This window comes from Lacerta agilis, chromosome 2 (assembly GCF_009819535.1).
Source record: "Lacerta agilis isolate rLacAgi1 chromosome 2, rLacAgi1.pri, whole genome shotgun sequence".
NCBI lineage: Eukaryota > Metazoa > Chordata > Lepidosauria > Squamata > Lacertidae > Lacerta > Lacerta agilis.
Window position 1 is genome coordinate 41,673,965 of NC_046313.1, and position 23,946 is coordinate 41,697,910.

At 39.9% G+C, this 23,946-nt stretch overlaps 1 protein-coding gene across 6 annotated transcripts in view; it reads right to left on the minus strand.

Annotated features, from left to right (window-relative positions):
* GABRB2 (gamma-aminobutyric acid type A receptor subunit beta2) overlaps positions 1–23,946 on the minus strand; it is a 106,518-nt gene that overhangs the window by 48,975 nt on the left and 33,597 nt on the right. For all 6 annotated transcript variants that reach the window (XM_033139814.1, XM_033139813.1, XM_033139812.1 and 3 more), the window contains exons 5-6: positions 22,050–22,270; positions 7,148–7,230 (exon numbers count right to left, since the gene is read on the minus strand). In XM_033139814.1, coding sequence (XP_032995705.1) covers positions 7,148–7,230; positions 22,050–22,270 — 304 coding nt within the window. The remainder of the gene's footprint in view (positions 1–7,147; positions 7,231–22,049; positions 22,271–23,946) is intronic.

Sequence of the window (23,946 nt, forward strand, 5' to 3'; positions counted from 1 at the left end):
TCTTCAACACAAGAAAAGCATTTTAAAAACATTTTTCTGCATTCCCCTTGCGTGTGCTGAAAGCTGTAAAAAGAAGGGCTCTGTCAAGAAAACCTTTAAATGAGATGAAATTGCATGTAACCTTATGTGTGGTATAAGAAAATGGGGGGGGGAGACCCTTAGCCTTTGATTCAAAATCTCTTTCATGTTCAACTGCTAGAGGAAAAGGTGCATCCCAGGGCAACTGCCATTCAGAGAATTTATCCATGCACATTTGCTCTCTATGTGCCACAAATTAATTTTACTATTCTCACATTCATTTTTTCAATGAAAGCTATTTGTTTCATTTGAAAATGTATCTCGTCAAAACTATTTAGTGCACTGTTTATTATCATCATTTCTGTGGCTATTATAAACTGTGAAACAAATTAGCCTTTTAGTATGCGTATGTGGCCGTGCATTTCCTTCTTCCTTCACAATTGTGAGCAATCAAATCAGGAAGTATCCAATCAATCATGGTTCCCATTTTGTCTAAACTGGGAAATTATGCTTGCCAGCTTCAGAAAAAGTCAGGATATTAAACACAAGTTTGAAATTAGTTTTGTTAATAAAAGGTATGTGGCATGTGAACATACAGATTCTACTTTTAGCTATCATGACCATCACCCATTGGAAGGCTTGCCCTTCATGGATTTGCCTAATTTTGTTTAAAATGTCAGCGCTAAATTCAGTGTACAGTACATGTATTGTGTAACTATGTGCCTTTAATTGTCCGGAACATACAATCAGTTCCATTGTGTAATTAAGGTCTAGCATTATGACAAAAATAGTTTCTCTTTATTCACTACCTATATGGTTGCTAATCTGATATGTTTCTGTCATGCTTCCTCCTCCTCTATCTTGTTCCTAAGCTAGCCAACCATCCAAAAAACCAAACAAACACTAGTTTAGCCTTTTCTCATAGTGAGATACTCTATCTGGATGATCAGGGTGTCTTAGTTGGCCTTTTATGTAACTTCTCCAGTGCTGGAATAGCTTATTTTAGATGAAGCAGCTATAACTGCTTATATTGGCAATGAACAAACTCGTAACATTAAATGCAGCTTTCTTATTCCTTTTAGTGAATTTTCCATTATGGTTCCAATCTCTCTTTTTTTGTGGGGGGTGGACAGACCTCATCTGCTGAGTGTAGGATTTTTATTTTTATTTTAATCTAGGTCACCTTTCAGCTATTGCTTGAATTTATTCTGTCCTCTGTCCTTTGTGCTGTGCTCCATCTCATCTAGCTTTAAGTTTTCATATTTAGCTGCTTTCTCCAGCCCAGTTTGTTCCTTTCTTCCAGATTTCAGCTGCTGTTTTGTCTTACTGAACTCCTGGCAACTGACCATTGGTTCCCCTTGGATTGTGATTTTGGATTACTTTTCTGGTAAATAATTATCGGCTCCATCATGATTTGCCTTCCTTTAGAGCAGGGACAAAGAACCTGTAGCCCTCTCAGAGCAAACCATACTGGGGCTGGGAGCCAGGGTGTGACTAAAATACATGATGACTATTTACATTTGTTGTGGGAGCAGATGTGCACCCCTGAAAAATACCCTACTTTACCAGGCAAGGAGACGACAGAACTCAAGACTATGCTGAATAACTTCTAAGGAATGACTAATACCAAGATAAACTAAACCTAAACCCCTGAAAATAACCTAGCGTAACTGATTTTAAAGATAGTGTTGAGACCATTTTTAGTGTGCTGTGCACCCTAAAGTAAAGCATATAATCTATGGTAGGAAGCAAAAATGACCTAATCCCATGTTTCCAGAAGGTAAAAGTGCTTGAAAATGTTAGTAGTTGAATTTTGTTGTTGTTGTTATGCTGGTTTTTTTGTTGCTAAAAATACGTTGTTATAGATTCCGAGAATGATCTGCCTTTAATAAAAAACAACAACCAAACAAACAGCAACACACCCTTACATCTTATCCAGGATACTTTATGAGCAGAGTAACTTTGTGAGCAATAGAAGCTGACAGGAACCAATGAAGCTGACAGGCTTATAATTGTGTGTAAACTGCATGGTACCTGATGTCTTATTCTTTCATGTCCACCCATGGTTTGATAATATATTTCTTTTTTAAAGTGACAGAAAAAGAGGGAGAGAATAAAAATTCTACCACTAGTCCAGTTTTAGCAAATGCACAATACAGGTTGAGTAGTCTGTGAAGTTGTGGGGCTGTGTCATGGAAGTTACTCCTACAAGGGTTAATGCCCTTTGAAATGGATGACAAGTCTGAAATGTAGAACTGCCACAGTCCAGAGCTGCTGGCCAAGGCATGTGTCTTGTCTGTATGCCACCATATCTTAGTACTAACTAGCAAGGTCACCAACAAGCGAAGGCTACTAGCTTGCGTCAGGGTAGTTTGGAAATTATGGAGAAAGAAAAACCACACCATGTGAACACGCCCCTTCCAAAAAGAACTGCAGCACAATGTCCTCAATACACTTTAAAAAAATGCACCCTGTTGTCTCCATGCCAAGTCTTTACCACAGATAGATTAAAGGATGCTGAAAATAAACAAATAATATCTGACCAATTTTCCTTGTGATATGCAGTTCCTACGTTTAAATGGTGGGAAGCATTTTTTTTAAAGAGAAAAACTTCACTTATCACAGCAGGTATTTCTTGGCTGCAAGCAGTCGTCATACTGCACAAAAGTAGCATGGGGGGGGGGTAAAAGAAGCCTAGGAAATAGACTACAAGCAAAAATAAGCAAACCATTTAAAACTTTGTGGTAATTCTGAACAATGCAGTAGCCATAACTCACCCAAAGGGGAATTAAAGTTGAGTATCGCAATTCTGAAAATTCAAAATATTCCAGAAAAATCCTATTGGCCTTACAAGAAAACAGAAAGACACACACCAAGGTGGGTAAGGGGCTTCTGAAAAGATGTGTGTCCCTCATGAAGCAATAACATGGTTGCTGTAAAGAATATAGAGGATTAATGGTGCTTTAATTAAGTACTACAATGGGGACGAGAGAAAGATGACTCTGAGACAGAACTCTTCATTACATAGATCACAGCATTGTGACAAACAGGAAGAAGAAATTAACTGTTATCCTTAAAATCATCATCACATCACTGAAATAAATGGTATGAGCGGAACATGATTAGCTGAAAGTTTCCAAAATCAGCTTAAAGAATTTTCTGGTTGTATCTGCAAGCTACACACCATAGCCTTTACATATGGATGGTGTCATCTGAAAACCAGTATCCAGCAATTCCTGGGTTTCTTTGTTTTATTTATTTATACATTTAATGAGAGAAACCGGTGTTCTGTGAACTGCAGAAAAACATCTGTTTGCCTCTGGCACAGAGGCTCATTTGTTAACACACAGCTAATATTGGAACACAGGGGGGAAAATGTTGGTGGAAAGGGAAAAGTCTGAACTGAGGGATAATGTAGAAATAGATTTTGTCCACTTAATAAAATAAAAAAGGAGGGAAAGACCAATGCATGCACTACAATTCTATTTTTCTGGGAGAACATGTCCCAAGGCTCTGCAGTCAGGACTGAGTTATATAATATTGAAAAGAAAAGTGGTGAAGGACATAGGCAAAAATGCAGAGAAGACTGGGAGCCTGAAGGCATTGGGAACCAGGGATATTAAAACAACAACAACATTCATGTAAGCAGGCTTTCCCTCTTCCACTGTCCTCAACCTACTTACACCCCTCCCGAAAAATTGTTCCTGGGGTAGTACAGGGAGGGAAATTAAGATGGAGGAAGCAGTTGGTGTAAAATGGGTCCCCCTTATGTGAAAGGAAGAGGAAAATGAAACCAATCCATTTGGCAGGAATTGGTGCAAGGCTGCTGTGGAGGAAAGGAGGAAATGATGGATAAGGGAACCCAGGGACTAGGAAGATTTGTAAGAAGCCCAAAAATTTGCTCAGCAGCAGAACATGGTGGGGAGGGTGGTGGAGTTGCCCTGCAGGTTGGGGATGGGCAAGGTAGTGGCAAGGTGGAGGGAGCTCTGGGTTGGTGACAGCATCCCAGGAAGTGTTATGTCACTGGGAGGCTAATTTGCTGTTCCCTAATGCGGGTGGCACTGTGGTCTAAACCACAGAGCCTAGGGCTTGCCGATCAGAAAGTCGGCGGTTCAAATCCCTGTGATGGGGTGAGCTCCCGTTGCTCAGTCCCTGCTCCTGCCAACCTAGCCGTTTGAAAGCACGTCAAAGTGCAAGTAGATAAATAGGTACTGCTCCGGCGGGAAGGTAAACGGCATTTCCGTGCACTGCTCTGGTCATGCTGGCCACATGACCTGGAAGTTGTACGCCGGCTCCCTCAGCCAGTAAAGCGAGATGAGTGACGCAACTCCAGAGTCGTTTGCGACTGGACATAATGGTCAGGGGTCCCTATACCTTTACCTTTTAACGTCAGGATACATGAATCCACAAGAGGCAGGCTAAAGATCCTGGCTTGTTAGGAAGCAGTAAGCCATGCTCTGGGTTTTGATATAATAGAGACATGCTACTCATGCAGAATAAATGATGATAAGCCAGCAACCCTGGACTACCATGATGTGCAAATTTCATTTCTATATCTAAGGCAGCAATCTGAAGGATCTAAAAGCAAGGACAAATGTGCATAAGCACTCTTGCTTTTCCTTAATTTAAACATTTTCCTATGCTGTGAATTCTGATCCCACCTTCAGATTTGCCTGTTTGTACTAGTATGCCTATATCGTTGGCACTAATTTTTATTAAAAATAAATGGCTTGTTCTACACTTACCCAACCAATCCATTCATCCATCCATCCATATACCTGCCCACACACTGCTTTCCAGGTGTAACCCTGGAATAAGCTACAGGAATAATATCCATCTATACTTTCTCTCTAACCAATTGTAGAATTTACTTAATTTCTTTCTTCTGTATTGTAGTGCCATTTTTGTACCTTCAAGTGCTGTTTCAGTTGTTTTTCATATATCCTAAATGTGCTTTGCAGAAAGCATTTTTATGGCTGTCTTATGACCTAATTCACCTACACAGAAAATATTGCACTCCTTTTACACACATATACTTAGCACCAAACTAAATGAAATGTAAGGCATTCCAACCTGCTGATACTATATAAAAAAGCACAAAGCTGGCAATATGTCTTATAGATTGTGCTAGTACTTTCTCAGACAGATATAAGTGGAAGGAAAATTTGCCTTCCCATAGTATTTCATGTTGCTGTTACTGATTCTGGGTCATTATTGCTGAACTGGAAACAACCGCAGAATATTGAGAAATCCAGGTCACAGGGAGGAATTCAACATAATGCTATTTTGATCGTTCCATCAGCACCAGCGTTTCTGCTTACCAGATGGAACAAGCACCCTCTTCTCCTCCCTGCACACTTGTCTGGGGGAATCTTCTGATCCTCCAAAGTGGATTGGGGGAGGAGATACAAAGGGAGAGGAGAGAGAAGTCCCATTGCATTAGTGGGAGCCCTTGGGTTGGCTTCTGGTAGTTCACCAGGTTATATGAATCCGGGCCACAGTTTCCACTAATATAATTCAATGGTTTGGTTTTTCTCTGTTTGCTAACAACGCACCATTGCTAGTTATATATCACACACACATAATTAATCATACATGTATAGTCAATAAGCAAAGGCAGCAATTATTAATTATCCTTAAATATTACAAGTAAAATACTAAAATATGCATTGGGTAGGTTAAATATCAAATTTGGGTTTCATGGCAGGATTCAGCATCATTTGGCCAATTAAAAATAATAATAATGGAGGACTCATCAATTCAGGCCACACGGAACCATGGCACCACAGGTCATTAACAAACAATGAAGGAGTGCTTAGAATGCAGAAGGAAGGGTTGGAATTGAAGCAATAGTGGATGGAAATAAAACTGTCAGCTTTGTATTAAGGCCTAATCAACACCCCCACCTCCCCCCACCCACCCACCTTTAAGGTCACCAGCCCTAGGGATGCTTGAATCTTGTCAATTTCAGAATCTTGCCGTTTCTCATATTCATCAACATTATATGCTACTTTCTCCTAATACAGTGGCACATCAGTTACAGACACTTCAGGTTACAGACGCTTCAGGTTACAGACTCCCCTAACCCAGAAATAGTACCTCAGGTTAATTACTTTGCTTCAGGATGAGAACAGCAGCGCAAGGCACCATTAGCTAAAGTGGTACCTCAGGTTAAGAAGAGTTTCAGGTTAAGAATGGACCTCCAGAACAAATAAAGTTCTTAACCCGAGGTACCACTGTATACATATTTCTGTACTGTATGCAATTTCGCCTTTTACTAACATTTGTGTTTGTGATTTTCATTAATAAATGTGTTTTTATGCCATTTTGTATGCACTGCATGGCTGCAGAATTGCACTACAAAATTTGGAGAAGTGTGAATTTTGAAGGGTAGTCATGTTTCATTTCACTTATTGTTTTGAAAAGTACAAATTACATAAGATTACATTTAAATGCAAACTCTCCAGCACCTTATCCTCCTGCATGAGTGCTTCAACAAACACACCCAGTCAACTGAATATGTCAACTAACTTGCTGCACACAATGTTTACTTATTTAGTTATCATTAATGTTTTATGTTCTTGTGCAGACAATGCAGAATTTGCAATATAAAAACCAGGGACGGGGGACGGGACCAAACATATGAATCAGTATAAAGAGGCAGGAAATAATACTTAAAGTAAATACACATGATAAAGCAATCACGTTTGCACTGGGAAGCCTAATTACAGTGGTGCATACACCATCTACTTCAATGACCAGTCTAAACCCTTCATTTAAAAAACCTGAAACAAATAGCAATCCTGTTCAGCTGCAGAAAAGGATAAAGAATTGATAGTAATCCTCATGCTCCTTGCATGAACTCCAAAAGACATTTGAGTGAGACTTTTAAAGCTGAAAATTGTCCATCAAACACACAAAATAAGTTCCTCTAATCCTTGTGCCACAAATTACTAATCCATCTGGAAAGCTAAATTTGTTTTTTTTTGCGTTTACAGGGATCTAAATGTCATCAGACACACAGACAACTAGGTTAGTAGCATGTGAGTGCAGGGGGAAACATTAAACGTCTGAATCAGTTTGAGTAAGTAGGACTTACAAAAAAATAAAAAAAAATAAATGTACTTACAGCTCTCTATCTCCAGTGTGCAGTTTTGTTCATCCAGGGGGTATCTTCGTAGATCCATCATACATGCAGCTGTTGTTGTAATTCTAGGAGAAAGCACATACAAAAGCTAGTTTTGTGGATTTTGTTCAATCTGCTTGAAATACAGGCAGATTCTCGAGGTCAAAGAAAAGTCAAGAAAACAATCCATATTTGCAAGAAAATAATCTATATTTTTGCCTGATTTTAGAACAAGCTGAATGCCATTTATATTGCTTTATGAGGCATTAGTCTTTTTTAGTCATGATTTCACTTCCAGTGGTCATAAGCCAGTGGTGGGTGGGCCATAGGCAAAAAGTGGGAGGAGCACTTACCTTACCTTTGTACAATAGCTATGAAAAAGAAATAGGTTTCTACATGCACGCACACACCCTTCTATCCTCAATCCAGGTAAACAAAAGGCATCATCACAGTTAAATGGCACATTCTAGCCCAGTGAAAGCACTTGGGGAAGGAATGCAGTATGGTAAGTGACAGTTATGGTCTGGGGAGGAAGTGTGCATGAGAAATAGTCCCTGCTAAGTGCAGATAATTTTCACCAGAACTGGCCACCATCCCAAAAAACGGTCACACAACTTGTGGTTGTGTGAATCGCTCTTTAGGCTTATGAATATCAGATGAATTAAAAGCTCAACAAGTAAGTTTTCTGGAACCAGTTCCTCTCAAATACTGGGACAAAGAATGAAGGGAGTACATTGAGATAGGGCTGTTTGTACAGCACCATCTCAGAAGAGCATGATGTCTCATGTATCCTGCAGTCTGCTGGAAAGATGCAGAACTGTCCGTGACTAATATTTCTTGCTAGTTCTGCCAGGGAAAGAGAAAGGAATAGTGAGAGTGAGTAACTCTTCTGTGAAACCCATCATGAAGTTGTGTAGTCCTTCGGCGCTGAAACACCACAGCTAACCAAATCTATAGAGAAATTACCTTTTTTTTGGCCTTTTATCTCTCACAGAAGCCATGGCTCTACCACCTTTTCTTTGCTTTTGCTTAATGACTACAGCTTTGGTCTGAGGTTTTGAATTTTAATAGAAAATTCTAATAATTGTATTTTTCTTTACAAACACAGCATTTCCTTACTCACACCTAATAGGGTGTCGGCATCCCCACTTCTGTGTGTTTTGTTTTTTCAAATATTATTTTTTTGTGGATTATAATGTCTAGATTATATGTTTCTTAGGGGGTTTGTTTGTTTATTTATTTGTTTCTATTGGTTGATTTGATATGGTTGTATTTTAGAAGTCTGAAATTAAATAAAGCTATTTTAAAAAGAGCACATAAATTTAAGGCAAACATTCTGAGAAAAATTTTCTGCGGAAACTTGCCTACAAAATATGTAGAGCAAGGTAAGGTTTTAAAGTTCCTAGTTTCCTACCCTCCGCACCCAGCAGTAAACAGGTATGCAATCAGAGGACAGATTTGAGTTCCTCATTAGCAATCTTCAGTATAAAATTATTTTCTGCACCTGATTTCATACTTTTATTAAAACCCTTATCAGAAGTCTCCCATGTGCAATGACTAAGCTCTGGTGACTCTCGTGTCTGAAATAGTTACAAAAGCTGTGCACTTGTAGCTTTGCCCAATGTTCACTTCTGCTTCTTGGAAGCATGCCTGCTTTGTGACAGTTGGAAAGGTTGGCAGCAGACCCAGTTATAATATATGGAAATCTGAGGACAAAACTGCCTTGTGATTAAATTCTCTCCTGCACGGAGAGATCAGCTTTGAAGAAAAATGGTTACGGCTTTTAGCAACAGTATTTTCTTCTTTTCTTTTAATTTGCTGCCTGTTGTGAAATTCAGGATAATTCTGTTTCCAGGTCCCTTGTGGGGAAAAATAAAATAAATTCAAAGCTTCCCTTCTACTTGGGCATTAAGATGAAGTGGGGCATTTTAAGAAACCCTGAATTGTAGTGACATAATCCCCGCTCCCCAACATGTGAACTTTTCAACAGATTTGGGACTTGAAAGTACTTGGTTTAGCTTGTGGGGTGGAAAAAATACTCCCACAATCTGCTATTCTTCTGCTTTGCTTTGTTTTGCTTCTGGACTTTTTCAATCCAGGTGAATGAAAGCGCTTGTGCCCGTGGATGAAATAAAGCATAAAAGGGATGTTGATATGATGTTTCACACCATATCTCTTGGTTCATGGTTGGAGAAGGGAATTGCAGTCTCAGAGGTTAACAGCAATGATCAGAATCTTATTGACCATGAGAATCATGTGATACCAGAAATCCAATATGCTGTCCTTGCCTGCTCTATGAGCGCCCAAGTGGAGCAGGGCCTATGAGGCACAGTGAGGCGACCACCTCAGGCAGCAGAGCCCACTTGGGGCAACAGACCCCAAGGCCAATCTTTCTTTCCCATTGCCTTTTTCCTGATATAGATCTTCCCTGATCCCTTCTTCCCTGGCAAGGAGGAGGGGCGCCATTTTGGAGTCCGCCTCAGGTGCCAAAATGTCTTAAATACTCTTTTAAAAAAACACCAGAAGGTTTCCTACTGGGAATAGTACCAGACAGTTTAAAGAAGGAAGATAAAACATTATACTTATATGCAACAGTAGCCGCAAGGTTACTGATAGCAAAAAATTGGAAAAGTGGAGCAATCCCAACAAAAACAGAATGGCTCGCCAAACTTCTAGAATATCACAATATGTCTAAAATAATGGAAGAAATTGGAAGGACCACAAAAGAAAGGGCAGACAAAGATTGGAAAGCGTTCAGAGGATACTTGAAAAATTATGTTGAAAAGTCAAATCTCCTATTATAATGAACAAGTTCCGTTACAACTATTGGATATTAAATAAGTTAGACAACAAAGGGGAACTGTAAATAAACGAGAAATTGGAATAATAGTGTGTTAGAAGAAAGAAAGAGGAGAAACAGAAAGAAATTATAGCTGAGTTGACTGGAAGTCATGCACAGGGTGGGGTGTGGGGTGTTGGAAGGTGGTGGGTAGAGTGTGATGAAGATAAGGAAAGTATGATGGAGTGTTTGGTTTTTAAGATGTTGAAAAATGTCTGTAGGTTGTGTATGTTTTGTCGGAAATATGTGTATGTATTATAATTTGAAACATTAAAATTAAGCATTTTTATTTAAAAAAAAAAAATGTCTTGGGCCAGCACTGATGTGGTGTAATACAACATCATTGCACTCTATGTATAGAATCAAACTGGGGAGACCCAAGTTCAAATCCCTACTCATTCATGATGTTCACTTGGTGAATTTGAGCGAGTCTGTTTATCTCAGCTTAAACTATACAATAAGCAGAACCTAGGAAAGGCATTGCTTGTAGCTGCCTGTGTCCACTTCTTAAGAACTGTGAACTGTAGTTCACCCCTCGCACTGCTACGATTCCCAGCACCCTCGACAAACTACAGTTTACAGGATTCTTTGGGGGAAGCTGTGTGCTCTAAATATATGGTGTGTATGCAAACTTCTTCTTGTGTCTTGTTTCATCAGCCTTCTGCATTTTTAATGCTCACATCCACTATCTCTTTCTGCTAGATTGTATTGGCCTACATACAACTATTATCGACTTTAATCTCAAGGAAGTAAATGTTAGATGGGATCTTTTTATTAATCCATCAAATTAGATTACTGCTATTTTAAGCACCTTGCCAGTAAATGGTGCTCCTCAGTGCAATTTGTTCATAGAATTTATTAAATAAGTTACTTATTTTTTTTTAAATCAAAAACTAGGCAGCCCTGTATCAGGAAATTTTTAATGTTTTATATATGCTGTAAGCCACCCAGAGTGGACGGGGAAACCCAGCCAGATGGGCAGGGTATAAATAATAAAAATTATTATTATTTATTATTATTATTATTATTATTACTACTACTACTTCCAAACTTAACGGCCCTCGTTTTTGTTTTGTCTTAGAAATAAAATAAAAATGAAATTGAAACCAAAAGATGTTTGGGCTAATGCAAAAATTTTATGCCATCTGCAGTCTGCCCTGCTACATAAATACAGCACAAACCAGCATCTGAGTGGTCCCTTCATTATCAGGTTTAAGCTTAAACTCTCTGACCTCACAATAAGCACTCAGGTGACTGGCATGTTTCACTGTGACTCCAGTCATTGAAACAAAAGCACTTCTAAGCTAGACAGCTGCAGAATCACAATTTGCAGTCTATGTAGGGGGATTGCTGTGACTCCATGATTCTATAACTCACAGAATGCTACAGTACAAAGCAGAGCATTTGGCCATAACACAGAGGAAAGCTTAGCAACAGACACATAATTGAGTTAAGAATTCAGTCTATCACTTGACTGGTTTTAATAACAAATACAGCTATAGTTATGGGGTCATTAGATGTGTCTGGTGTAGGAGTTGATGGCCCTATGTCATAACCAGAAAAATGTAGCTAGACTAGGAGATGGCTCATATGTTTAAAGAAATGGCTAAATAAATCTGAGTGATGTGCATGCTTCTTCTTTTCCTACATAAAGAGCTTCTATATGAAATCAGGGCTAACTGTTTGGGCCAGCTCACCTGCTATTAGTTACCTACCTACCTATGTATCAAATTTATATCCTGCCCTCCTCCCCAAAGGAGTCCAGGGCAACAAACATATCTGTAATAAAAGCACTGTGTGTGTGTGTGTGTGTACATATACACACACTCACACATACACATTTTAAAACTGTTCAGAAATCTAAAAAACAATGAAACACAATAAAACATGTCTGAATAGGCCTGTCAAAAGATCTTTTCAGATACCTAAAAGAATGTGATGCCTGCAGGAAGTTCCAAAATACAGGTGTTGCCACGCTATAGGTCAGCATAGAATGGACACTGAACAACATTTGTAGAAGTGCAAGTTCTGCAGACTGAAGTAATCAAGTAGACTTAAAGTAAACTCTGCACAAAAATTCTACAGAAAAAGGAACTGTACAAAATGTATTTTATTGGTTTGAGATCTCATTAAACAGCTGCCACTACATCTCCCTTTAATATTATTTTAAGTCTGTTTTGAAAAGGATAGCACCTTGATGTGGAAATCACTTAGTATACATTCACTCCTTAAAGCACCACCACCATTAATTTAATAACATTATAATTTTACTTTAATTTCCCCCCACTGCTCAATTCAGTTCATAAAAAAAAAACTTCTAATGCTTTCAATTTAATTGGAAAGTGCCTCCTCTGTCCACTATCCATTCCATAGTTCTTTCCATCTTCCTTACCGCTAGGACACTGCACATTGTCCCAGCTATCTTGTAGATGACAGATTTAGATTGTATTGAAAATCAGATGAACAGATGAAGCTTAGAGGAAATTAAATGAGGTGAAACAGGCAAGAAGTGAACAGATGAGGCAGATGAAATCTCTCACTCCGTTAGCAAATAAATATACAAAAATTGCGAACAGAATATTTAACATAACTAATGCAATTTTGTGGGGCAGAAACCCTTATTTTTTTTTTAAGGCAGAGAAAGAAAGATGGTTGAAAAAAATAATAATGGCATCTTAAGGGTGGGGACACTCCTAACATTTCAATTTCCTGCATATTTTGTGGCTGCGCATGTAATCTTTCTATCACATTTGTTCATAGTAAAAATAATTGCTGAGGAAAGTGTTGGGGGAGTAGGAATTAGAACAATATATATGAAAAAATATATATTTATTGAAAAAAAATTACAATGACTTATACATGTTGGCAGGAATGTGCAATTCATTCTGGGACAGACCATCTTAAGGAGAGGCCATAAAATGGGCCACATTAGGAACAATACAAAGCCAATTGGATTTCTTTATTTTTAAATAGGTAGGAGAGAAAAGGATGACAAAGGTGGAAAACTGCAGCAGCATCCTGAATTCAGTTTCAAATTCAAAACACCTGCATCAAATCAAGAAGAGGGGCATACCATGTGAGAAATAATGTCTGAAGGGTTGAGAATGGCAACAGAGATCCTAGGCTGCCAAATCTGAGCCTTGGAGAGCTGGAAAGCCCGCAATTCTGCTTGGACAGAAAGGGATATGAACACAGACTGGGAAAACGGATAGCGCCCACCTCAACTCTTACCCAAATAAATTTTAACCCACAGTGCTATTCTTCTAGAAAAAGAGGTGCTGGACCTCACAATGAATGCCTCCTTTGTTCTCTTATAATGACAATGGTGTCCACCTGAGAGGTGCTGGAACTAAGTTCCAGTGAGTTCTGGCAAAGAAATGTCCTGCTTACCCAGATACTTGCCTCTTACCCAAAGAAATCCTAATGCCTCACTAAAATTAGCAACATACACACATACAGCTTGGATGGCTACAGGAAAGCACTGTCCTCTGTGCACTTTAGAGATTGCTCCAAAATGCTGCCACTTGGAAGAGGTGGAATTGTGTGGTTCCTGAGTGACCTTTGTACATTTATTGATGTTTGCTGTACTGTGGTTTTTAAGAAAGCACTCCTATACAATGCAGTTTTGTAAACTGTATTTTATAGGGGTGCTTCTTTTTTAAAAAACAAAACAAAACAAAACAAAACAAAACCACAGTACAGCAAACCTCAATAAATGCAAGTTTAAAATGGCAAGCTGAAGTTCCTATCTTTTGTTTTCTTACTTATGCGTTGATAAAACTAACTCCAAGATCCAAATACAGAAATGGCTGCTTGGAATATACATGGGGATAGTATATTGAGACACTGGGGAGATAATGATGCAATGAAAGAATCCAACAAAAAGATCATTTTTAAAGGATAGAGCTTATCAAAAGAAGCCTACGGCGCTGACTAAATCCTCTATTTTCTGAATTGACTTTGTGAGAGAATGTTCTGTGGCACTGGCTACATGACGTAAGGACTTTCTAAGCTGTGCTAATGTGGCCTCCCAACCTGGAGTGAATGGAGGCTTTAGCTCTTGTTTTTTTAAAAAATGGTTATGTGTGTGTAGTTAATCTCATTCCCACTTTATTATTATTTTATTTAAAAAAATAAGTAAGGCTACGAAAGCCTCAACATAGAAGTATTCCTATTTTTCCATACACACCATTAAGTGTAATTTTGTAATTCAATTATTTATATTTTAATGCTATCCCATTTTGAAATTGCAGAACAATCTGCTTCCAATAAATCCAAACACCATATAACTGAATAGGAACATTTATAGCTTTTTCAGCTGAGTGCACAGCTCATTGAAATTCTAAGAATAAAAACTCAAAAGGAAACCAAACGCTCCACTCTTTTGAAACCTGGCCAGTTCTCCCACCTTGCTACTTAACTAAAGAAATATGAATGCCTCTCTAAAATTAGAAACATATATAAAATTATTTGCCTCTTAACCAATAAGTTTCCTTGTACCCTGCTGTATCCACAGGATGCATCCCTCTCTTTTAGCAACCTTAACTTTCCATCCATGCTTCCTTTCTACCCTCTTAACTATTTAACTAGCTGACCTACTAGGACGCCATGTTTATAGAATTCCATTCCTTATCCAACTTTTTCAGTCAGTACTGAGCCCAAATTTTCCAAAAGATCCCACCCCCCTAAGAATAAGGCCAGGGGTCAGCAACTTTTTTCAGCTGTGGGCTGGTCCACCATCCCTCAGACCACATGGTGGGCCAGACTATATTTTGTGAGGGAAAATGAACGAATTCCTATGCCCCACAAATAACCCAGAGATGCATTTTAAATAAAAGGACACATTCTACTCATGTAAAAACATACTGATTCCAGAACCGTCTGTGGGCCCCGATTGAGAAGGCGATTGGGCCACATCCAGCCCACGGGCCTTAGGTTGCCTATCCCTGAATAAGGCCATGTGCTAATTTTTCTCTGAGCCATCCCATTATTTTTGTGGCAGCCACAATTTCCTTCTACATTGCCTCAGAATAACACTACTGTACATTCTGTCTACCGTTTTCAAACCTCAAACCAGGACCATGTGTCTTCTGGGACATACGGTACTCCCAGGTGAGTCATATGACCCATACCCCTTGCTCTCGCCCCCCCAAAAGTGGGGGGGGGGGTTGGGGGAAGATCTTGCACGGCTCTGATAAAAGCGCTTATTTGGTGCAAGAGCACAGTGTTAAAGACGACAGCACCCCAAATGGCCACTGAGATCCGGGGGGGGGGGATATGACCTCTTTTCCCTGGGGCACTTGGGAGGTATGTCACTTTGGGCAGGATGAGAGTCATCATTGGTAGCCCTGAACAAAGGCTCCTGCTTGCAGACTGGAGCTTCCCTCCTTCTCCCTGCTTCCAAATTGGCTTGGGGTGGGGGGTGGGAGTTCAGGAAAACTCCCAGACAAACAGCGGGGAGGCAGAGGGAGGGGATCATTTTGTCTGGCTAGCCAAAATGCTTGCCCTGACAGAACAATTGCCTGAGTGCAATGTTAAGTTCATCCCTAGGTCTGGGAAACTGTGGAGAATACAAAACAGAGGCCAGCTGCCAACACCACAGCTACAGCTGAAGCAGCAAAAGAAAAGAAAAACTTGGGGAAGGATAATAAAGCTGTGCTACTGCCGCTGCTCATGATGATTCCCAACCATGAAAAACTGTTGTAGAATTTCTCTTCCCCGTGGAAAAATTCATTCACATTGTCCTCCAATCCCTCAGTTGCAAATACAGTGCAGAAAGTCGAGAAGCCTTCTGCTCAGAGTTTTACTGTCAACAAACTCCAAAGTGAGACATCACAGCAAAATGAAAGAACTGTCCAAAATAAAATAAAATAAACCCAAAGACAGGAGCATGAGAGCTGCCAAGTCATGATACAGAGGACAGTGACAGGTATAGTCCCTGCATACACACGGGGGACAGAGCCCACAGAAAATGCTGTTTATTTAAGTCTTTGAGCCACAAGTCTTCTGCCACTAAGCGCATATAGTACTAAACCCTCAAGATCGTGACACAATCCAGAATACAAACAAAAGCCACTTACATGCCGAGCAGATAATGCAAGTAAGCAAGCCACACTCAGGCTTTTAAGGGTCAGTAAAGCTGCAGCCCCTGCCCTACATCATATTTATTATTTTAGGGCTACTGCTGTTTTTATAGTTTTTATGTATTTGAGTTTTACATTAGAAGTTAATATTTATTATTGCCTTAAGTTTTGTATGTAAGCTTACATTAGAAAAAAAAGAATTACAAAGGAGGAGTAGAATTTTAAAAGGAAACATTCAAGGAATTAAGAATCTAGAAAACACTTACCTATTTTAGAGATTCAAAACAGCAAGGCAATGCATTTACCCTTCCCAATCCTGTCTCATATGCACACAGGCAGGGTTCATATAGCTACTATAACATTATTATTATTATTATTATTATTATTATTATTATTATTATTATTTGATTTTATATACTGCCCTATACCCATACAACCGCACAACACCTCTCTCTCTTTCTCTCTCACACACCTAGCTTTAAAATACTAACTTTAAACTATTTTCAGTCGTGCTTGTGAGCATACACTGACTCTAAGTCCTCCAGCAGGCAACACCTTCACTGCCCTTCCACCTGCTGATCCTTGCACAAGCTGCCCACTAAGGCTCTTCATCGCCTGCCCTCCCCTATCAGCACTTTCCCCTACCAGCTGCCTTTCTTTAGCCACCCTAATGCATGGAGATAACATACTTAAGCGTTTCACAAAGCTGTCCACAAAATACCTCGCCAAAGACTCCTAAGAAAGCTTAGCAGTCATGGAATAAAAGGAGAAGTTATCTTGTGGAGCAGGAACTAGTTAAACAGCAGGAGGCTGAGAGTAGGAATAAAAGGCAAAGTCTGTGCTAGGGATCATTACCGGTAGGAAAGGAATTGAAAGCAAAACTGCCAGTGTTGCCATGCCATAATACAAATCTGTGGTGCAACCACATTTGGACTAGTGTGTACGGTTTTGGTCGCCCCACCTCAAAAAGGATATTGCTGAGTTGGAAAAGGTTCAGAAAATGATTGAGGGGAAGGAGAAACTGCCCTTTGAAGAAAGGCTACATAACTTGGGGCTTTTTGATTCAGAGAAGAGGTGAGTCAAAGGCAACAGGATAGAAGTGTACAAAATTTTGCGTGGCATGGTGAAAATGAAGAGAAACATTTCTACCTCTCTCATAGCACTGGAACACAAAGTGCTTGGTGTTTTTGGTGGGGTTTTTTTCATTTTCTCTTCCTTTGGTCTCAACAGTAGTGGAGGAAGCCTCCACTCCACCCAGGGCGGCGCACGGAGGCACACCTCTGGGGGCGGGGTGTTGCAAGGTCACAACGCACGTCGGGACGGGCTGAACATGTGCAGTCCATCGGCCCAGCGCTGCTGGGCGGTTCGCTCAGTCGCCAAGGGAGCAGCGGCGCCGACTCGGATGCACTGTGCATGCCCGTCCGTCCATGGAGCAGCACGGACGGGGTGCCAGGCAGCAGGGAGTGGCAGGAGGGGCCACCAATTGTCACCCCCCTCCCCTGGACCCTGGGCGGGGCGCCTCCTACGCCCCGCCACTGGGTCTCAATAGGAGGGAGAACAAGTACTCAAACCCAAGGGGTGGTGTACTTAACCCCCCTCATTCAGGGGTCTTTTGGGGCAACCGGATCAAAAGCCTCCCTCAATCTACTCCAGTGTACCCTCTCTTGTCCCCCCTGCTGTGCAGAAATGCTAAATCAGATTTTCCAAGGCTCATAGGAGAAGAATGAGTGTTCATATATTTCCAGTGCAAACCCACACGTCTACTCAGAAGTTAGACTGACTGAGACCCAACACAGTTTTTACAGGATTGCAACCTTATTCTTTCAAGGTATAGAAAGGACACACCTGAGTGCTGGAAGGCTATGCCTATTACAAGCCCTGAGAACATAAATTGTTTTGCAAACAACAGTTTCTAGTGGCCAGTGCCACAACTGGGCAATTCCAGCATGTAGGATCTATTTTGTTTTAATGTGGTTTTTGTTGTTGTTGGGTTTTTTTTTTAATTTTTAGTGGATGTAGTTCTTTTCCTTCTGGTTTGATTTTTTGACATCTCCCTCTGGCCCTGTAGCATATTTCCCATCTGTTCATACAGATGGCTCATTCCAGCAAAGTCAAAGAAACTGGTGTCCAAACATTCCAATATATTATGCTATACTTGTATGGGCATGTTGCAAAATACTGGGGAAAGGAAGCCATTTCAACTTTCTCAGGAAAATCAAAGAAGAAATACAAATACAGAAAATTGATACTGTAGCTATATGGCTAAATACCCACCCCACCCGTTTCCTCCCGGTTGGCCTTTTGTAACTAACATTAGAACAACAAGACTATCTTGCAAAGGGGCTTCAATTGGTTAGCCTCAAAGCAAAGTGTAAAAAAGCCTTTTGTGACTTTCATCCATATTGGGAGTCCTCAGACTGCCTCTAAACTGAATTGCAACTAATCACCAAACTTAAAACCATGGAGAAACCTGGTCTGAACAAAGACATTGGATTCTTATCTCATTATACATAACAAAGCTATCTAGTAGCACCTTAGAGACCAACTGAGTTAGTTGCTGGTATGAGCTTTCGTGTGCATGCACACTTCTTCAGTGTGCATGCACACGAAAGCTCATACCAGCAACTAACTCAGTTGGTCTCTAAGGTGCTACTAGAAAGAATTTTCGATTTTGTTTTGACTATGGCAGACCAACACGGCTACCCACCTGTAACTGGAACAAAGCTATCTTTAGCCATCTCACCCCTTGCCTTTCCCTGCAAGACTAATTGCAGCCGTTAAGAGTCATCAACAGGTTTTCCACACCCATTTCCACCACCCATTCCCACCACCCTTCTGAGTAATACCATTCCCACCACCCTTCTGAGTAATACCCCTCCCCACTCCCTCACTATATTTAAGGATCTCGTGGCTTCTGTTTCAGTGTATCTGAAGAAGTGTGCATGCACACGAAAGCTCATACCAAGAACAAACTCAGTTGGTCTCTAAGGTGCTACTGGAAAGAATTTTCTATTTTGTTTCGACTATGGCAGACCAACACGGCTACCCACCTGTAACTCTAAACTTCAGTTAGACTCCCTGCCAAGGAGAAATCTGCAAGAAGACTTCTCCAGGTTTTGTCTCTTTGTAGACAGAGCTGGAATAGTTGGGCAAATGATTAAAAACACAAGCTGATCTTCCCATTCAAGTCTTAGCACAATCATAAATATATAATGTGGTCTTTGAGCTTTTAAAATAAAAGGGCGTTGGTAGCAGAAGCTCACACAAGGACTTTTGCTAGCACAAATGGGTTCCCCCCCTCACCCCTCATGGCAATTGACTTGTGGGTGTTGTGAGAACCCCCATAACAGCACAAGGGGGGAGAGAAGTGGGATTGTTGTACCCAGCAAGCTGAAAAGCTTCTGCTTTACAGAATAATTGCTATAGCAGTATGTTGAATTCCTCCCAGTATAAATACTAAGAGCAGAATTCTAAGCTTGCTTTCTTAGCTTTCAGACCTGCTGTGTTTAATGGGACTTGGAACGCTTCAAGACAGGTGTTTCTTGCGGGATGGGTGCTCCTCATGCATGACTTTTTTATTTTTAATTTTTGCGGCATCCACACAACATTGTTGGTACAAAAATGCCAGCCCGTATTCCACCCCCACACTTACACTTTATAAGAAAGAAAATAAGTAAGTTTTCAAAAGAGTGGGAGTCCTGTGACCAACAAGACATTTGCATTATTAAGCCCCCATATGGAAGTACCCTAATTCTCAAGCAACTGTGTTTGCAATTGGAGCCTAAGTGTTATTATTTTCTCCCCAATATGGAATCCTACCAGGATGCAATCTGGTTTCAAAGTTGAGTTTCAGGAGACACTAATCGTCGCAATAAGTAGCAATCAGTTCTCTAATGTTCTTACATAAAGTTAGTCATCCCTCCTCCTTGATCACACATATTTGCCTCCTGCTGGCTTTAAAAAGGTGGTCTAGAAAACAGATTCCTGGTTTTCTTCTTTTTCTTCAAACTCTATAACACAAACCATAGAATGCCCACAAAAGCTCAGTTTCCAAAAACCCACTAGAACTTCATGGGTGTCAAATGCGGAATCATCATTTAAAACATGCCACAACACCATGGTAGCAAGAATAAGCTTGCTCTTCTGAAACAGTTCACATCACGCAGAAGTGAGCATCTTTCTTTCTTCCTTTCTTTTCTCCAAGGGGACAAGTTTTTGTATTTAGGCAGTAAAGTTTGAGAGTTTATAATTAGGGTATTTTATGACAGAACTAAGCATTCTGCAGCAAACAACAGTCTGGGAATCCAGGCTGTTGTTTCTCTGCAGTAAAGGATTTTTTAGGGAATAAGCAGCATCTGGGTGGAAATGCTGAGCTGTTTCCCATCTTTTCTATGACCCCTCAATGCCACATTGTTCCCAGTCAGGGTTCTGAAATAGAAAATAGCAGGTGAGGGGAGGGTTAAGCATTCTACTTCTCGCCACGTCTCCTCTACAAATCTCCATTCCCCACTCCTATCTTGCTTTACAATAGAAAAGCAACAACTGAGATCTTAGGGCTGATCCTGACTTTTGTTGTTTAGTGGGTCCATTCTTGTTCACTTTTAATTTCCCTACCTGGAACCATCTCCAGAAAACCTGTGTTTCTTTGTCCACTCTTGGGTAGTGCTTAGCCTGATTTTTCTGAGTGTATCTGTCTTGCTCCACGCTCTGTGCATGTCAGGACTCAGAGGGGCTGTTCCTAGGAGGGGTGATGAAAGGTGTTCTAGGCTTTCAGGACTCCTGCTAGCTAGCTTCTCCCCCCATGTTGTTAAGAGGAGTTCTTAAGGGCACTGTGGGCTTCTGAGTTATTGGTTCTTCCTTTTCCCTCTCCCTTCTCTGAAGACACTGGGTCCTTTTATTTTTTTAGAGGACCAGTTTTGTGATTATGCAGAGATGTCATAAAATGAGGACAGAGGTATGAGCTGATTTTTTTTTGACAGGGTCATTTGGAAAATGAGGGGGGAATCCAGGCAATAATAACTGGAAGCATGCAGTTCAACCATTCGAAACTCTAATAAACAACAGGCAAGGTGGGTGCATGGAGAGAAAGGGAGGAGAGGAGAGGAGACTGCCTCACCTCTAGATACAGGAGAAGCAAAGTATAGATGGGTCCTTAGACTTTAAAAACAACACTTGACAGCTCTGAAATATTCTACCACAGCTGTAATTGTGATGCCCTTCCAGCTTCATCATATTTATACTGATGGAAGCTCTTTTCCTACAAATATACTTTATTTTGATGTGGATATCATCTGTTTGGAAAACTCACTTGCAACACAAGGTCAACAATTAAAAGATGATAAGGTGGTGTCTCATGTACAATGCAGGTGTTAAAATGAATTCTTACCTTTTAAATGTTTACAATATACTAGTGCAGGAAAACTAGTATTTCTGTAATATGCTGCAGCAGTGCAGCTAAAGTCAAGAAGGTAAGCAGAGCATTTTTTCAAAGGTTAAGCACATATCTTTCACACACACATGTAATCAAGCACATATAGAAGAATGTTTTCTGGGAGGGGGGGACTGTGCTGTATTGTCTGTGCTTAAAGTAGCTGACTTTTTCCACAAAGGCATACACTAACAGTATATGATCCACTTTTCACAGTTCAGTGTTTCCTTATTAAAAGCTACACGGCTAAGTCTGCTTATCAAGGAATATGTCTGACTGAATTCAGTGAAACTAACTTTCAAGTAAACATGCACAACACTGGACTCTTCTATGAACTCTACTAAAGTTGCATTCCAGAAACCTCCCCTCTCTTCTTTCTTTGTTGCATGTGTTTGTATAAAGCTCAGTATCTCTTAAAGTCTCTTAAAGTACTTAAGACGGGTGGGCAAATCCAAATCACCTGGAACTGAAACTATGGAATGCTGGAAAATAAAGGAAAAAACAAATCTTAGCTTTAGATATTAAATTATGGCATTTTAAATATTAGATGCTGACCTGAGACCATAGAGAACTGTCCCATCAGGATGTAATCGAATCATTCTGTTCTTCACAGTGACACCATGCACAAATGACTTCTTATCATTCAGGAAGTAGGTATCGGGAACCCAAAGCTGATCTGCTACTCTATTGTCCAGTGTAAGATTTAAAGGTATTACATTATACGAAAGCCTCTTATCCCTCCATGCTTGCTGAAAGTACATTGTCAAGGTATAGTCCTGAAATGATAGAAGAGAGAGGGGAAAATAGGTTGAAAACGGTTTTACCATTTCTTGTGTTACCTGAGACACGCAAAGCAAATCAGGGGTTCTTCCTGCATAACCATCAACATATGGCCAAAACCTAAAACATCCATGTCTGAAGCATATCTGCCTCCTAAAATAAGAGGTGCACAAATGTTTTGAGTATATAGGACTAACCAATGAGTAGCATGATAAAGTCTTCTCTTAATTATTCTACCTTCTCACATTACAGGCAAAAATCTTGAAATCATAATAGTCAAGTGACAATCCAATAAATATTATTTGCTCATTAAAAGATACTGTATTTAGTATGATCTGCATTACTTGATTAAAATGTGAAAATGTTAGCTTTGGAAATGTACTTTCAGTTCTCTTTTCCCAGATGTCAGTGATAAAATTCTTTTATTTACGTAAGCAACTGAAATATTAGTGATCAAATGAGGCAGTTCTTTCGTGAAAGCATCTATCCAGCAGTCAGACAAAGGTATTGTGCCCAAGAAAGACTATTTAATAGTTTTGAATAAATTATAAAATAACAGGTTTGTGATGCACCATGTATTTACTAACACAACTACTTGAGATTCAGTTAGTCAGACAAAAGCAAAAACCTAGGCAAATTGTCACATTCATCTAGGTTTCATAAAGACAGCATAGAACTGCACTGTCAGCCTGAAGGAACTACTAATCTGTGATCTTTGAATGAAGAGCAGTTATAAATTATTATTATTAACAATAACAATAATAGTGTCCTGCTGAAATGAGGTACCTGTAGGGAAGATCTTTCCTGAACTTCTTGGCAGTGTACAAGAACTGCTTGTCAAAATACTCACGAAGACATATTGTACAATAGCTGGTACAGATAACTTTCCCTTCCTGTTCCCCCCTTTCAACTGAAGTTGAAAAATTTTTATTCATTCAGACACATAACACCAAGGCAATCCAATTACCCTGTTTGGGGGGGGGGCAGGAACAGTTTAGCTTCAGGTTTCATGGTCATTCCCAAACTCCTAACTGAATATATTTGAATGCTCCAGTACAGCATATCTAAGGCCAGACGCTATTCTTTGCAGCTCTTTGCAACATGCATGCAGGACATAATTTCAACCTATGACTGCAAGCAGTAATTTACCGCAAATATTTATAAACAATCCAAGCACCAGAGCATTCAACTGCCCCTCAGAAATTTATTACCCAAAGTGTAATGTTTGCAGAGTGAACAAACACACTTTTTTATATTCTATTATCAGGGACCATTAAACAAATTTTTCACCAGAGTTTCCTTTTGTCCCTGGTAGAGGTAAAAAAGGAAGTTGGAAGGAGATGACTTATGCATGTGTACTGAGATCTCCCTTAGGAATGAATTTGCCGCATACACTCTTCAGCTTCCCTTTAGCCCAGAGCAGAACACTTAGGCGTATCCCCATTCATTTCCTTGTGCTCAACTCAAAGGCATATGCAGCTTCAATTGAGGAAATTTCAATAAATCAACACTGCATCTCAGTCTCTCTCTCTCTCTCTGTGTATATATGTGTATTTTTTTAAAAAACAACAACAACACACCACTATTTGACTTAGCAATCATTCTCATCTATCATAAATTACTGTAATTTTTCTTTAGATTGCAGATAAATAGTTGATCAATCCTTGACTAG